The sequence below is a fragment of the Elephas maximus genome, chromosome 21 (genome assembly GCF_024166365.1).
Source record: "Elephas maximus indicus isolate mEleMax1 chromosome 21, mEleMax1 primary haplotype, whole genome shotgun sequence".
Lineage (NCBI taxonomy): Eukaryota > Metazoa > Chordata > Mammalia > Proboscidea > Elephantidae > Elephas > Elephas maximus.
The window spans coordinates 63,944,466-63,960,027 of record NC_064839.1 but is presented as its reverse complement, the minus strand read 5'-3'; the positions used below and the strand labels follow the sequence as shown (position 1 = coordinate 63,960,027).

At 37.0% G+C, this 15,562-nt stretch overlaps 1 protein-coding gene across 1 annotated transcript in view; it reads left to right on the top strand.

Moving 5' to 3' along the window:
• Positions 1 to 14,398, top strand: part of LOC126064646 (probable ATP-dependent RNA helicase DDX60) — a gene marked incomplete at its 3' end in the record, with an annotated part of 29,667 nt that extends 15,269 nt beyond the window's left edge. The window contains exons 5-10 of the mRNA XM_049863822.1: positions 165 to 269; positions 1,370 to 1,492; positions 5,797 to 5,967; positions 11,835 to 11,993; positions 13,212 to 13,353; positions 14,238 to 14,398. Coding sequence (XP_049719779.1) covers positions 165 to 269; positions 1,370 to 1,492; positions 5,797 to 5,967; positions 11,835 to 11,993; positions 13,212 to 13,353; positions 14,238 to 14,398 — 861 coding nt within the window. The remainder of the gene's footprint in view (positions 1 to 164; positions 270 to 1,369; positions 1,493 to 5,796; positions 5,968 to 11,834; positions 11,994 to 13,211; positions 13,354 to 14,237) is intronic.
• Positions 14,399 to 15,562: the final 1,164 nt, after the last annotated feature.

Below are 15,562 nucleotides of genomic sequence, written 5' to 3'. Positions count from 1 at the left end.
ACAATACTGATGTTCAAATTCATACAGAATTTTCCAATTGCTTGTCTCCAGAATGGGAGATATTTCTTAAAGAATGTTATCCATACTTCCTAATTATCACAGATAAAGGAATAACATCTCATCATACAGACTTTTTAAACATTTTTATCATTCATGCTCTTCAGAAGAAAATTAATATTGTACTATTTTTGGGACAAGAGACTGATGTTCTTAGAATTTATGGATACCATGCCCCAAGTGTCTATTCACACAAGGAGTTTTTTGAAAAGGTAAGCCATGTTAAATTGCCCAGAAGAAATAAACAGTGTGAATGTGGAAGAAATTTAAAGAGATCATCAATAGCAGATGCCTTTATTTGAACATTCTGGGCTTGACAACACTTTGAAGGAATATTGTAACTTGAGAAGGGTGGCAGAATTTTTTAAATGGCTTTGGCAACAGAGACCAATTGAAGCTAGCTAGTTTGGGAAGTAGCTGATCAAAGATTTTTGGAGGAGGTAGTAGTTTTTCTTGTGGATTAAGCCATTGCTTAGAAAATTTCGAGAGGTAAATAAGAACAGTTGTGGGCTGATTTCATGTACAAGAAGCAATGGGGAGAATAGCTGAGAGAGGCGAAGGAAATACAAGGATTACGGTATGTGTACACACATACACACCCATATTCATTTATGCAATATGGATAGATATTTGTGTAGGCATGAGTGTGTATACATATTTTGAAAAATCTGGCATTTTCCCCATGTATTCTCACTTTTAAAATTAAGAGAGATGACTGAGAAAATATTTTACAATCTTATCTTTTAGTACTCTTTTTGAAACTATTTTGAATGGTTGTATTTCTTTAAAAATAGATAGCTATGTATATTAGGGGTTGAGAATATCACAGAGTTTCCTTAGTTGGTTTTGTTAAAAAAGAAGATAAAATAACAGATTAGAGGGCCCAATATAAAACAATCATACTACTATTAAGACCAGTACTGTTTAAACAGTTGGCTTTTTTGGAAATTAATACATTTTAATTGGTATTCCTATATTCTAATGCAGCCCTGGTGGCGTAGTGGTTAAGCATTTGGCAGCTAACCAAAAGGTTGGCAGTTCGAAGCCACCAGTCATTCCTTGGAAACTTCTATGGGGCAGTTCTACTCTGTCCTATAGGGTCTTTCTGAGTTGGAATCAACTCGATGGCAACGGTATGTTCTAATAATCTCATCAGTGGGTAGTTTAGGCAAAAAGAAAGGTAGTCTTCTTTGCTTGAATTAGTTGATTTTTTGCTTGTTTTTAGGTAGTCAAATCATCATGGATATGAGAGGTTTTGTAATGTGTATTTTTATTTGAACCAGAAGATTTACTTATGTGTCTTCTTGTTTAGCATGAAAAACAACTGCAACATGCCTTACATGCCTACACAAGAGAGTATTTCCAGATGTTACAGAAAAGAGGAATATTCCTGTATGGTCGTATGAAACTAAACTTGGAAGACATGCAGAAAGAGGTAACAGACACATTTACCTGGAAACTTTACATAATATGGGTCAGCGCCAAGAAAATGTACTTTTAATGCTTTGTTGCTTCTAGAAAACAGACGTTTCCTTTATTGGCATCCAGGTCCTTACTGATTACATAGGATAACATCTTTGGGATGTGTTCTTCCATCTGCATAGCATTGCAAAGGAAGGAACAACAACAGCAAAAAGTTGTAGAGTCGATTTAGACTCACGAAGACCCCGTATGTGTCAGACAGGGGTGGGTTATCCAACAGACAAGGTAAGCACAATGCTTACCTTGCTTACCAGGTTACCTGCAGTGAACAATTTCACATGTTTTCACCACATCAAAGATTCTACTTCCTGGCATCTGTCTCCCTCCCAATCCCACAGCACCTTTCTGCAGAATCAAAACCTCTTTTCAAATTTACAATTCCTGAATTCAAATTGTTCACTACAGATTAGTAAATAAGCACAAGTAAGCTAATGCTTACCTCGCTTACTGGGTAATCTGCCCCTGTTGTTAGAATAGAGCTGCGTTCCATAGGGTTTTCAATGGCTGTGATCATTCAGAAGTAGACCACCAGGAAGGAGCCCTGGTGGGGCAGTGGGTAAGAGTTTTGCTGTTAACTGAAGTAGGAGAATGATGTGGCAGCTGGCTTCCATAAAGATTCCAAAAACCAAACCCATTGCCGTCAAGCCGGTTCTGACTTACAGCGACCGTATAGGACAAAGTAGAACTGACCTATAGAGTTTCCAAGGAGTGGCTTGTGGATTTGAACTGTCAGCCTTTTGGTTAGCAGCCATAGCTCATAATCACTGCACCACAAGTGCACCCACCAAGGTTATAGCCTTGGAAACCCTATGGAGCAGTTCTGCTCTGTCCTATAGGGTCTCTCTATGAGTCGGAATCAACTCGACAAAAATGGGTTGGGTGGGTTTCTTCTGAGGTGGTGAGCATTTAACAAATTTTGATGCCCAGGGATATCTCAATGGAAGGAGTCTTGCTAAATGTATTGTGGAAAACCTTTGTCATTTTCTGCAAAATACTTAGTGTTATGGATACAGTGAAATTGAGGAAGACAATTTGTTATAATTTTAAAATATAAAAAAGTATAGAATCCTAAGCCTACAAGATAGAACTTTTTAAGTGTTTTGGAGAAGAAAGGTATCTATGTAGGTAGCAAATGGCCTTTAAGCAATCAATCCTCTGGTAATCTTCCATGAGGAAGCGGCTAAGTCAAGGGTTGCTTCACCCTGCCGATTTCCCCAAACATGGCATCTGACATTGTTTCCCCTTTGACAGAGCCTTCTTTTTAGAAGACTTGTGTGATGTAATCAGAATCACATGACTCTGGAGTTTGTACAGAAACCCTGGTGGTGTAGTGGTTAAGAGCTATGCTGCTGACCTAAGGTCAGCAGTTCGAATCCACCAAGTGCTACTTGGAAATTCTATGGGGCAGTTCTACTCTGTCCTATAGGGTTGCTCTAAGTCGGAATCGACTCAACTGCAATGGGTTTTTTTTTTTTTTTTGGTTTGGGAGTTAATACACTTATTAGAAAGTTATTTAATTTTTCTTATTCTCGGATATCTCATCAATAAACTAACAGTACCCACTTCATTGGGTTATTCTGACCATTCTTTTTTTACTTATTCATGTAACCATGTTTATTGAATGACTACTATGGCCTATATATTGTGCTAGAAACTGAGTTTATAATGGTGAACAATAACGGAAAAGGACCCCAGCATCTTGGGAACTTATAATCTGGAGCCACAAATGGATATTAACCAAATAACCAAATGTCAACTTGCAACTGAAGCAAGCATTGCCGAATAAAATATACATGGCTCCATGAGAAACTGTAATGGAGGAAGCTGACTGAGTCACGCAGTTCAGGGAGATAAGGAGCCTGAAGCACACAGCACATAGTGAGCACTCACTAAGTGTTAGCCATTCTTATTTTTATATTCTTTTATTATTTTCATTCTCACTCTCATTCTTATTTTAGATCAATAGGTCCTCAACTATTGCTTTTGCTCAGAATCATTTGTTCAAATGTTACCGTGAATGCTCTTATTTCCTAAACTAGTAGCTCTCGAAGGTGAGATGTAGAACTCCCCAGGCTTCCAGAAGCACACTGGGTAAAAACTGAACTCCCTACTTTATTCTCTTCGAACATTCTCTGTGAAGGTACAGATTCCCAGATTGAATCTTCAGCCCTGATCTCTCTTAATTTCAGTCATATATCCAGGTGCCTATTAGGTATTTCCACTTGCATTTAAAAAAATTTTTAAATAATATTTTACTGTGTTTTTGGTGAAAGCGTACACAGCAAATTAGGTTCCCATTTAACAATTTCTATACATATTGTCCAGTGACATTGGTTACATTTTTTACAATGTGTCATTGTTCTCTTTGTTTCCATTCTGGTTGTTCTGTTTCCATTAATCTAGCTTCCCTGCCCACCACACCCTTACCTTCTCATCTTTGTTTTAGGGTAAATGTTGACTACTTTGTCTCATACAGATGATTTTTTTTTTTTTTTAAAGAAGCACAGTACTCATGGGTGTTATTATTTATTTTATGGGCCAATCTGTTATTTAGCTGAAAGGTCACCTCCAGCAGTGGTTTCAGTTTCAAATGTAAAGGGTAGTTTAGGACAATAGCCTCGGGGGTTCCTGTAGTCTACTGGTCCATAATCTGTTTTTTTTTTTTAAGAATTTGAGTTTTGTTTTACATTTCTCTCCCATTCTATCCAGGACCATCTATTGTTTCACTGGTCAGAACTTTTGGTAGTTGTAGCTGGGGACCATCTAGTTCTGGTCTCAGGATCGATGAGGCCATGATTCATGTAGGCTCTCAGTCCTGTAGACTAGTTTCTTCTTTGAGTCTTTTGTTTCTTTCTTTCTTTTTTGCTCCAGACAAGTACATACCAATAGTTGTATCTTAGATGGCTGCTTGCAAGCTTTTAAGACCCCAGACGCTACTCACCAAACTAAGATGTAGAACATAAACTTTATGAACTATGTTATGCCAATTGACCAAGCTGTACCACAAGACTGTGGTTCTAAGCCTTCACACCCAGTAAACCAATCTCATGAGGTGTCTGGTTATGTCTAAGTCCACTTGCATTTTTAATAAACATGACAAATATACCCTTGCATTTTTAATAAGCCTCACAAATGTAACATTGCTAAAACAGACTTTCACCCCAAACTCATTCCGTTGAAGCCTTCTCAGCTCAGCTAATGGCACCTCTATCCTTTCAGCTGTTCAGACCAAAAACCTTGGAGGCATCTGTAACTTTATCCTTTCCTTACATCCCATCCACAAGAAAATTCTGTCAGTATGTATCCTGAATCTGCCAACTTCTCACTATTTCTCCACAAAGACTATGTCATCCCCTGCCTTGATAAACGCAGTAGATTGGGCTAATGCAGTAATGTCTTTGTCTTCCTGCTCTGTGCTTGGCCTCTTAATTTATTTTCGACATAGCACTTAGAGTGATTTTTAAACAATATAAATCTACTCGTGATACTAGTTTGCTCAGAACTCTAGAGGGGTGTTTCATCAATCTTAGAACAAATCCATACAATACCCTACAGAGAATGTGAACACTAACCAACAATTTTTTAAATGGATAAATTAGGCTAAGTGATTGTCCAATTAACATCTTAAGTTTTTAGGAGAAAACAAGGATCTGTGATATCGTGCCAGAGAAAGATATTTTAAGTCTGCAGATCTACCTTTTTCTCCTATTTTTCTTGCTGAACTTTTTGACTTTTTGCTCCTTTCCAACTTTCTCAAAGGTGTGGCGGTCGTAGTATTCATGCCTTTGGCAGCAGTGGTTTACAACTATCAAATGAAGGGATGCTCACTGTTGAGCATCAAGAAAACATATTGTGTTTTTCTGAGTTGCATCCATCTCACTGAAAAATGTCTGAACTATCAACACGGAAGAATTTATGGGTTAATTATTCAGAGACTTGAAAACGGGGCCATAGTTTATTTAGATCTGTTAGAACGGGTCAGTGGGAGAAATACTCATTAATACTAAAATAGCATTCAGAGCTTAGTTACCTAAAGCCTCATTCTCATTTTCTATAAGACATTTTCCAATTGTTCTGCTTATTTATTTCATAGGCACCTCTTTTATATTTCTCATTAATTTTGAAAGATTAAATTCCAATAATAATATTACAAATGTGAAAAATGCAACGCATTTTTCCAGGGCTTCAATATTACCTAAGCTTCGAATCTTATTTCTTATAATTACTGGCTCTTTTTAAAAACATATTTTATTTCAGATACATCAAACCTTGTCCCTACTTCAGAATCTGTGGCCAGAAGGTGCTGATGTCAGAGGTGTGGTCTGCTCTGTGTCATGTTCAGTGACTCTAAAACTCTATGAAAAAATGTTATGTCATGGACAAGCCTGTGAAAACCTAAACACATGCACAGAAAATTGTAAAACACAGGTAGGATTCTTTAAAAAAGAAATTTTATTACTTAATGTAGTTTTTGAAGAAGCGATGATTAAGAGGGGTAGTAGCTATACGTGTAAACTCATCGTCAAATAGAAAATTATACTCTTGTCACACATTTTTTCAATAAATGTTGAGATAAATGTATGGATTACACTTTTATGAAAGCATGCAGGAATCTTTACAAATCAAGTTAAAATGATTTTTCTTTCCTGCTATGAGGATGTCATCTAATTACAACCAACGCTACTGCTTTCGTGAGTTGAAAACCCTTTGTCTTTTCATCTCTTCTCTTCTTTATTCATAATTTGCATTTATTTCATTATTCTTCTTTATTCATAATTTGCATTTATTTCATTATTTTAAGAGCCCTACAGCTTTGCATATCCGTTTCTTGTTTTCTTTTTATTTGCCAATAATTTTGTTTTATGCTTTAATTATAAAATATTTTTAACATAAGAATGATGCAAATATTTCAATGTTTATTAAGTTAAATGTTGGAATTCTCAGGTGATATTTAGGACGTAGAATTATAAGCCAGAGATTGCCTAATTTTTACTTTTCGTTAAATGTTTCTAAGGTATGTATGGAAAATATTAAGATTCGATAATACTGCTGTCAATATCTGGGGGTTCATTATGTTTACACAATTCTGTATGTTTGAAATAATAAAAAAAAGAATCAATTTTGGAAAAGTATCACAACAAATTTCACTAGTAACTGAGCCATTCATATCCAAGAATCAATACAATGGATTTTGAGCATCTTGAAATCTATTTTTCTTATGCAAAATTTGGGAAACACATATTTAAATCAAAGTTCCGATTACCATTTTCATTTTTGGATCATATGTAAATCATAGAGGTGTCAGCTGCCTGTGTTTGTATTGTGGTAACTGATAGTCGTTAGGGTTTGTGTGTTCAAATGAGTGATTCTTGTCTTCCTAGGCAAATTTAGAATCAAATAATAAATTAGAACCAGGGGTCAGACGGATGGACATGTAAATATCAGTTTTCCACATTATGAAGCTGAATGGCTTTAGATCTGTAGCCAAAAACAGCTCGCTTTCACTTTACCCCTGAGGCAGACAAACAGCCCCAGTCATAAGTAACTCTGGCCACCTTGCGGCCTTTGTCCTTACAGTACTTGAGAATTCACTCATTCTGTGGAGAGGCTGGATTTGAAAGAGAGAGTCCTGAAGGAGTTGACAGGAACACTCAGGATTTCTCCCAGACTCTTCAACTATATGAATGCTTCATCCAGCCCAACTAACCAACTCTCTAAGCCATTCTTCCTCTCCCGAGAAGTGAGTGATAGGGAAGGGGGCAGGATAAGAATGTATATTTTGCTGTGTGAGAGAATTTTTCCTTCTTAGTTACCAAAAAAGAAAAACCCAGAACACCAAACCTGTAGCGATTGAGTGGATTTCTACTCATAGTGACCTTATAGGACAGAGCAGAACTGCCCCATAGGATTTCCGAGAAATGGCTGGTGGACTCGAACTGCTAACTTTTGGCTAGCAGCCTAAACTCTTAACCACTGCACCGCCAGGCTCCTTCTTAGTTAAGTAAAGTGGAAAGTCATTTATTTTTCAGGAAACAGGAAGAATGCGGGAATAAATGTTCTCCCAAAAGGAAGTTATGCTGAGAAACAACTATGCCAAAAAAGAGTTCCAGAAACAGACATTCCTTTTTCTTTTTAAATTAACTAATTAATTTATTGTGCTTTAAGTGAAAGTTTACAAATCAAGTCAGTCTCTCATACAAAAAGGTATACACTCCTTGCTATGTACTCCTAGCTGCTCTCCCACTAATGAGACAGCACATTCCTCTTCTCCACCCTGTATTCCCCATGTCCATTCACCCAGCTCCTGTCTCCCTCTTCCTTCTTATCTCTCCTCCAGACAGGACTTGCCCACATAGTCTCATGTGTCTACTAGAGCCAAGAAGCTCACTACTCACAGGTGTCATTATCTATAGTCCACTCCAATCCCTGTCTGAAGAGTTGGCTTCGGGAATGGTCCCAATCTTGGGCTAACAAAGGGTCCAGGGACCATGACCTCCAGGGTCCTTCTAGTCTCAGTCAGGCCGTTAAGTCAGGTCCTTTTATGTGGATTTGAGATCTGCATCCCACTCTTCTCCTGCTCCATCAGGGATTCTCTGTTGTGTTCCCTGTCAGGGCAGTAATTGGTGGTAGCTGGACACCATCTAGCTCTTCCGGTCTCAGGCTGATGTAGTCTCCGGTTTATGTGGCCCTTTCTGTCTCTTGGGCTCATCTTTACCATATGTCTTTGGTGTTCTTCATTCTCCTTTGCTCCAGGCAGGTTGAGACCAATTGATACATCTTAAGATTGCCACTTGCTAGCTTTTAAGACCCCAGACACCTCTCACCAAAGTGGAATGCAGAATGTCGGAAATAGACATTTCATATCACAACTCTGCGAGTTTAAAAGAGGGTGTTTTAGTGATGTCATTTTTTCCAGTAATTATGTATTTTATTTGCATTACATTTACTTTCTTATTTAACAAACAACTTCTCAGTACCTAATGTATTACAGACCCTATCCTACGCATGAGGGATATAGCATTGAATAAGACAAGTTGTGTGCCCTCTAGGAATATTTAGCTTAGTGGGGAAAACAAAAACATCAATATTTACAAGTTTGGCTAAGGACTGTGCTAAAGATAAATTCACTAGTACAGAGTCAGGGTAGCCATATAAGAAAGGTGTTTGTGCAAGTCTTAATGGAGAAAAAGTGACTTTAGATGTAATTTGAAGAGCTACAAGTATTTTAGGATGGTCTGAGAAAGGCTTGATTCATTGACTGAGAGTGGTGAAAGACAGGCCTGGAGAGATAGCAAGGGAGATCCTGTAGGGTTTGTGCACTAAGTTGCTTTGTGAAGTAAACTAAGAACTAGAAAATTAATCCTGGATATTTTGAGGAAACATTGAGAGGTTTTTAAGAAGTCCTCTGATATGTTATTCGTGTGTTATGTATTGTATCAGTCAGGCAAGAGGACTGATTGGAGATAAGCCTGAGTAGTGGCAGTGATAGAACTTGAAGTAAAATTGTTGGGACAGGAACACATGGATTAACAGATGTTACGGAAGTAGAACCAGCAAGACTCATTGACTGATTTGATGTGGAATTATGGAGAAAAGAATCGGGGACAACTATACTAGCTAATAATAAATATTGTTTTTTAAAAGTTAAGTATTCTTAGCACATTTACATGCATTTAGTGATTTAATCTTTCTAACAACCCAATGAGTTTGACATTATTAGTATTATTACCATTTTACAGAGGAGACAACCAAGGTAGAGAAAGGTGAAGTAACTCTACCAAGGTTATAAATGTTGTAAGTTGCAGAGTTTGATTCAAGAGCAAGCATTTTAGCTGCAAGGCACTTGCTTTTCAACATAGGTATTAACATTCTCAGAACTACGGTACCTAGGTTTTAGGTTTTAGATTGGGATAACTCACTAAATGGTGGTTTTGTTAACTGACCTTGGGGTATGGGAGGAAGAGCAGTTTAGGGGGTCTAGGTCACTGCTGAGGCAATTAAGTTTTAAAAATGCCCATGATATATACAAGGTTGTGTCTTTTGTAAGTAGTTTTGCGTATGGTACTGGGGGGGTGGCGGTTTGCATATGGAACTAAAGTGAGCAGAAAGAAGACAGAAAGGAATAGCATTTGAAGTATTCAGTTGAGATGTTTCCTTTAAACCATGAGTTAACATACATAAGTATGTTATTTAATTTCAAATATTTGGGGATTTTCCAGAGATATTTGTTATTTAAATTTTAATGCCACTGTGGTCAGTGAACATATTCCGTATCACTTGAATCCTTTTAAATTTCCTTAAACTTGTTTTATGGCCCAGAATATGGTCTATCTTGGTATATGTACTGTGAACACTTGGTAAGAATGTGTATTCTGCTGTTGTTCAGTTGAATGTTATATAAATGTCAATTAGGCCAAGTTAATTGATTATTCAAGATTTCTCTATGTCTCCCCATTTCTTTTTCCTTTTTCCTACTGCTTTTTCTTTCTTTATGTATCCTATTTCTTCCCTGATCATAGGACAAATATTTCTTATTACATTCTGGTTCTCAGCTATCATCATTGCTGATGAGATTTTCATAAGCCTGGGAATGGGAGGTAACATGCCATAGCATATTTAGCATTTGTAAAAGCTAACAGGGAGTAGTGTTACTGGCGTCAGAATTATGACTGTGAACAGGATGAAGCAAGAATGTCAAAAACCTAAATTGCTTAGAGAAACACCGAAAATCAGTGTAATAGAATACCATCATTGTGAGTAGATACGATTTGAATTAGGCAGCATCACCAAACATGTCAGGAAAGCGTTCCAAAGAGAGGGCAGTGGAAGTGGGTTATGTAGGTCATCATTATGTTAATTTCTCAGAAGATACATCAAATTAGCAGCGAGTAGAGCAAGGTCCGTTGATTACAGAAACGGAATCACCAAGGACACACCATATATCCTAAAACAGCCTCTGGGCAGACTGTAGAGTTCCCGCTTCTGGAAGGTGCGTGAAATTTTTTGAAAGAACCCGGTGCCTAAGCTGAATGCTTCCCCTAAGCTGCTGTCTGACCTGAAGGTGATTCCAGGGAGCCAGATCCTACAAGGTTCAAAAAGACGCCGAAGGGCAGATGGCCTGTGTGGGTCACCCCAATTCCATGCACTCTGAAACCTGGATTCCAGGTGAATCAAAATGATTTTGGCCAAACTAGCTGTGTACTTAAAGGAGCACTGGTGGCACAGTGGTTATTCGACTGCTACCTGAAAGGTCAGTGGTTCAAAGCCACCAGCGGCTCCAAGGGAGAAAGATGTGGCAGTCTGCTTCTGTAAACATTTACAGCCTTGGAAACCAGTGGGGTTGCTATAAGTCGGCAATGGCCCAACGGCAGTGGGTTTGGCCTTGGTTTTGGTTAGCAATATATTCTATTTCTCAGAGCCCATGCTTTCTGTTAGTAATACCAACAATGATGGAGATGTTACTATTAAAAATAGCATCTAACTTTCATTGTGTCTTTATTACATGCCAGTGCTGGGTGTGCTATACACATTATCGTTAATCTTTACAACAGTTCTGCAGGGAAGGTAATCTTATTATTCCACTTTATAGGTGAATAATTCAAATAGCCAATTGGCGGTAAAGCTGTTATGCAAACATAGGTCTTTTCTTTTTCTTCTACACTGCACTGTCTCAGCGTGCAGATCATACCCCCTCTTCAGTCCTGGTCTCCCAGATAAGAAGAAGTGTGACAATAAGAAGCTTCAGAGACCTTCCTGCATTGCTGCTCTTGATGTTATAAACAAATAGATAAAGGGCACCTCAGAAGACAGGTCTGGTTATCTGCTTCCAAAAGGTCATAGCCTTGAGAACCTTATGGAGCAGTTCTACTCCATACACATGGGGTCGCCAGGAGTCAGGATCGACTAGATGGTAATTACCAACAACAACAGTCATGCGTCAAAACAGGTGGCCATTCCTTATCATTTTATATAATGAATGCATAAGGTACAGTGAATGATGGGGCTGTGTTTATTCTGAAGTATGTACCATAGTTATGAGAATGTTAATATCCATCTTGAAGAGCAATTACCTTGGAGCTAAAATGCCTGCTTTTGAGTCTAAACTCTGCCCACCATTTAGAAAAATAAATCATGGGCTTATTACAAATTTTGTTCAAATAAAATCTCTGAAAAGAAATAAATTCACGACATAGAAAAATTGTGGATAGAGTCTTTTAAGATACTGCTACTGCATGGCTGAATTTTTACATGACAAACGTCTGGGTTGATACTTTTCTAATTCATTGGTTTTCCAGGACTGGGAGGGAGCACCAACGCTGAATGAAGCAGGAGACCTTTGCAGGATGCTCTGCCTTAGTGTGATTTTCCTTCAACATTTATCCCTGTTTCAAAGAGCTAAGAGCAGAATCGTTACTCACACTTGGGACAGAACACTGTCACCATTTCTAAGAATGGTAGGTAAACCACATGGCAATTCAGCAAGGCAAAAGAAGGCGTAATATTTCAACTTCATGTATTTATTATTTTTTTTTTTGCTGTATTCACCTTAAAAATTGCTACCAGCAAACAATGCATATTTCTGGGAATGGTTGTATTCAATGCTAAAATCTCTAATCTGCCATCTATAAAAGAATCCATCCAAATAATCTTACGATTTCTGTGAAGAAGAAATTCTCACAATTGATACATACACACTAAAGTAGTGAATAACAATTTACATTAGTCTGCGTTTATACTTCATTATGAATTTAAACAGAGACGAAAGGGGACAATAGTCATTTGTTAGCTATGGTATAATTTCACTAAGCTTAATTTCTGTATTTTGCACAGTGCTTTTTTTTCTTAGTTTGGTGCTTTTGAACAGCCTCTGGGAATCTCACATTTGGGTTAACAACTTTGCTCAAGAAAAAAAGATGCGTTTGGACCGACCCTTAATTTAAGAAGACATTCTATAATTCCTTTTATTATAAGAACTCAAAACTGCTTAGAGTAGAAAGCCTGAGCACTGTATGAGATAAAAAAGAGATAAAGGTATACTGAATTACATAAGGCGAGAGCACTGCCATTGTGAAGTATTTTTTTAAAAAAAATCCATGTAATACAATAAACTCAAGCATAATTTTATGGTTGTAAAACCGCATTGTTTTTTTCATTACTAGGCCTTGTCAGCACAGTAGTCTTATACATACAGGTGACATTTTCAATGTATATGTAAGAAATGTCCTTTGATATGTGACTGCATTTTATTTAGGTGCTAACTCATGAAACATTGGTTTGAATGAATTTCAACTGAAACACAGAGGAAATAGCAATTAAAAGCCCATTACTTTTATGTGTTGGTTTGATTATTTTGAGCCAATAAATAATTATTGAGTGCATGAATGCAATAAGTTCAAAAGAGTCATTTCGTTTTGGAGCTGAATACTACCTTAGTGTTCATTAACCTTAAGATCATTAAGCTTTATTACATTATATAACAGAGAGAGGATGAGTCACGCGTATCTGGTCATACATTTTGTCAACGGCAGGGACAGGGCACTGTGCTCTTGACATTTACTGTGTTTCCTTTTTCTTAGTATGAAGCATAGATTCTGTTGAGGGAAGTTAAAGTGAAACATTAATGCTTTGGGAATATTGAATAACTTTTTAATTCTTTCATACTTTTTTCCCAGCTAAAGACATGTGAATTTTTCATCCTAAAACAGTTAAAGATTAATAACAATTGGAAAGTGAATTTCACCAGTCTCCCTGACTTAACTGATAAGATTTTATGGAAAAATATCATCTATTATTATGAAGTTGAATATTGCAAAGGTATTGTAAAAGGACTGCATATCATTAAAAAGATTTTTTTTGAAGGAGTGAGAATTGTGTCTGACAGATAATGACAATGGATCGTTAATTAATTGATTATAATGGTGTAGAAAGCTTTCTTTGTAGATCTTTTTTGTAGAAACCTGCATTTTGCTAGGAAACACCATGTTGCATGAAGGGCTCGTGTAAGAATTCTTTTTCTCAAGATGAACTCTGGGATCATTTATCAGCTATTTGGGGAGAAAAAAAGAAAGGCTAAATTGCTTACTCCTTGAACCTTATGATGAATTTCCATTTTTTGGGTATCTCTCTTTTTTTTTCTTTTTTTCTCGTATATAATGCATCCTGGAGATGGTATAAAATGACAGTGTAGGTTTGTTTTGGAGAAGGCGTTCCTAGGAAAACTCTAAAGGAGCATAAGGTTGGAGCGTCATCTGAAGAAGGAAGATGAGCAGTGGGGGAACCCTGCCCCATAATGCCCTTCGCTGGCACATGCCCCCCAGCTGACCTCAGAACTCCTGACTATGGACTCCCTGAGTTCTTCTGGCTACAGTGTGGGAACCATAGGCTGACTTCTCATCAGTCATATCGATTTTGTTTTCCCCAAAAAAAAAAAAAAAAATTTTTTTAAGTGATAGAAAAATATAGTAACATAGTAACTATGTTCAAAGATACTTCTACTTCCTCTAACAATAGTTATAATACTTCCCGAATATGTAAATATAAAAACTTGCCAGAACTTGATGTGTTTTGTTTTAAGCATTCAAGATGAAATAATATAGCCATAGACTTAAATAACTCATATTCTCTCAACACATAAGATATAATGATTGTCACTCAGGCTTTAAAAATTGATTTGAATATTTTTTTCTCTCTCTCCATAGAGCTAAACTTGGAATTGGGTAACACCTTGACACAGGAATATGAGAAACTGTGGAACTCAGTCTTAACATTATCAGGGGGTTGTGATTTTGGAGAACCCGTGCCCTTAAGGAGAACTTCCAGACCATTTCTTAGACAGAAAGAAATACCTAAAAAAAAAAAAAGAGGTGCTAAATTTTTTTTTAATTGCTGTCAGATTAGCAATATAATCCTTGTTTAGAAAATAAATCTGGCCTTTGTAAGTTTTGCCTTTTTGAAGGATTAGTCCTGTTGATTTTCTTCCATGCCCACAGCATCCCCTTTGCCTTCTTACATTATTGTTGTTATTGTTTGTTTTGTTTTAAGTAAGCACATGAAAAAAGGAACTGACATTTTTTCATTACCTATTATGCCGTTCACATGAATTTTTCTTATTTTGTCTTAAATCACGTAGTGAGTTGATGATAGAGAGGGGATTTGGACCCATATCTGCCTGCTTGTAATATGTTCACTATATTTTCTGCAGAGTAAAGGTTTTGCCAAAGCTTATATGAAGAAATCAGTGTGTTATGATTACCTGCCTTCAAGTTGTTAGCTGCATTCCAGTCATCCCCAACTCATGGGGACCCCATGTACAGTGGGATTGGACCTGGATCTTTTGATCCATAGAGTTTTCATTGGCTAATTTCACAAGTAGGTCACCAGGCCTTTCTTCCTGGTCTGCCTTTGTCTGAAAGTTCTGCTGAAACCTGTTGAAAGACAACTGGTGGCTGCACTTGAGGAACATTGACTGGGAATCAAACTCAGATCTCCCTCACGGAAGGCAAGAATTCTACCTCTTGCCTTCTATTAACAGATTAGACTTGGCTACGCATCGGTTGCCATGAGTTGGAATCAACTCCATGGCCACGTTTTCTTTCTTTTTTTTTCATATGGAAAATTTTTATTTGGGACTGAGATAAAATATATAAAGGCTCTTTTGAGTTTAAACTAATCAATGATGTAGAAGTATGAATTTATTTTACTAATATTAATGTTTAAATGTAAATTTAGAAATTTTAAAACCTTTATCTTTTGTTTCTTTTGGTTTGGTCTAGAGAAAGACTGTTCCCCCCCCACCCCCTGAGGGCCAGAATAAGTACTTGTCTTTTCTGGATTGCATAGTGCCTTATTCACTGTATTTCTCAAAGGCATTCAGCATAAATTGAAATGAAATTCTATTTCAATTTACTCAATATATATTTTACATTTGTTACTTTGCATGTAGAATATAAATTTGATTTAAATATCCTGCCTTATAACAATTCTATTGAGTATTATTTACTTTGCAATAAATGATTGAAGTGTT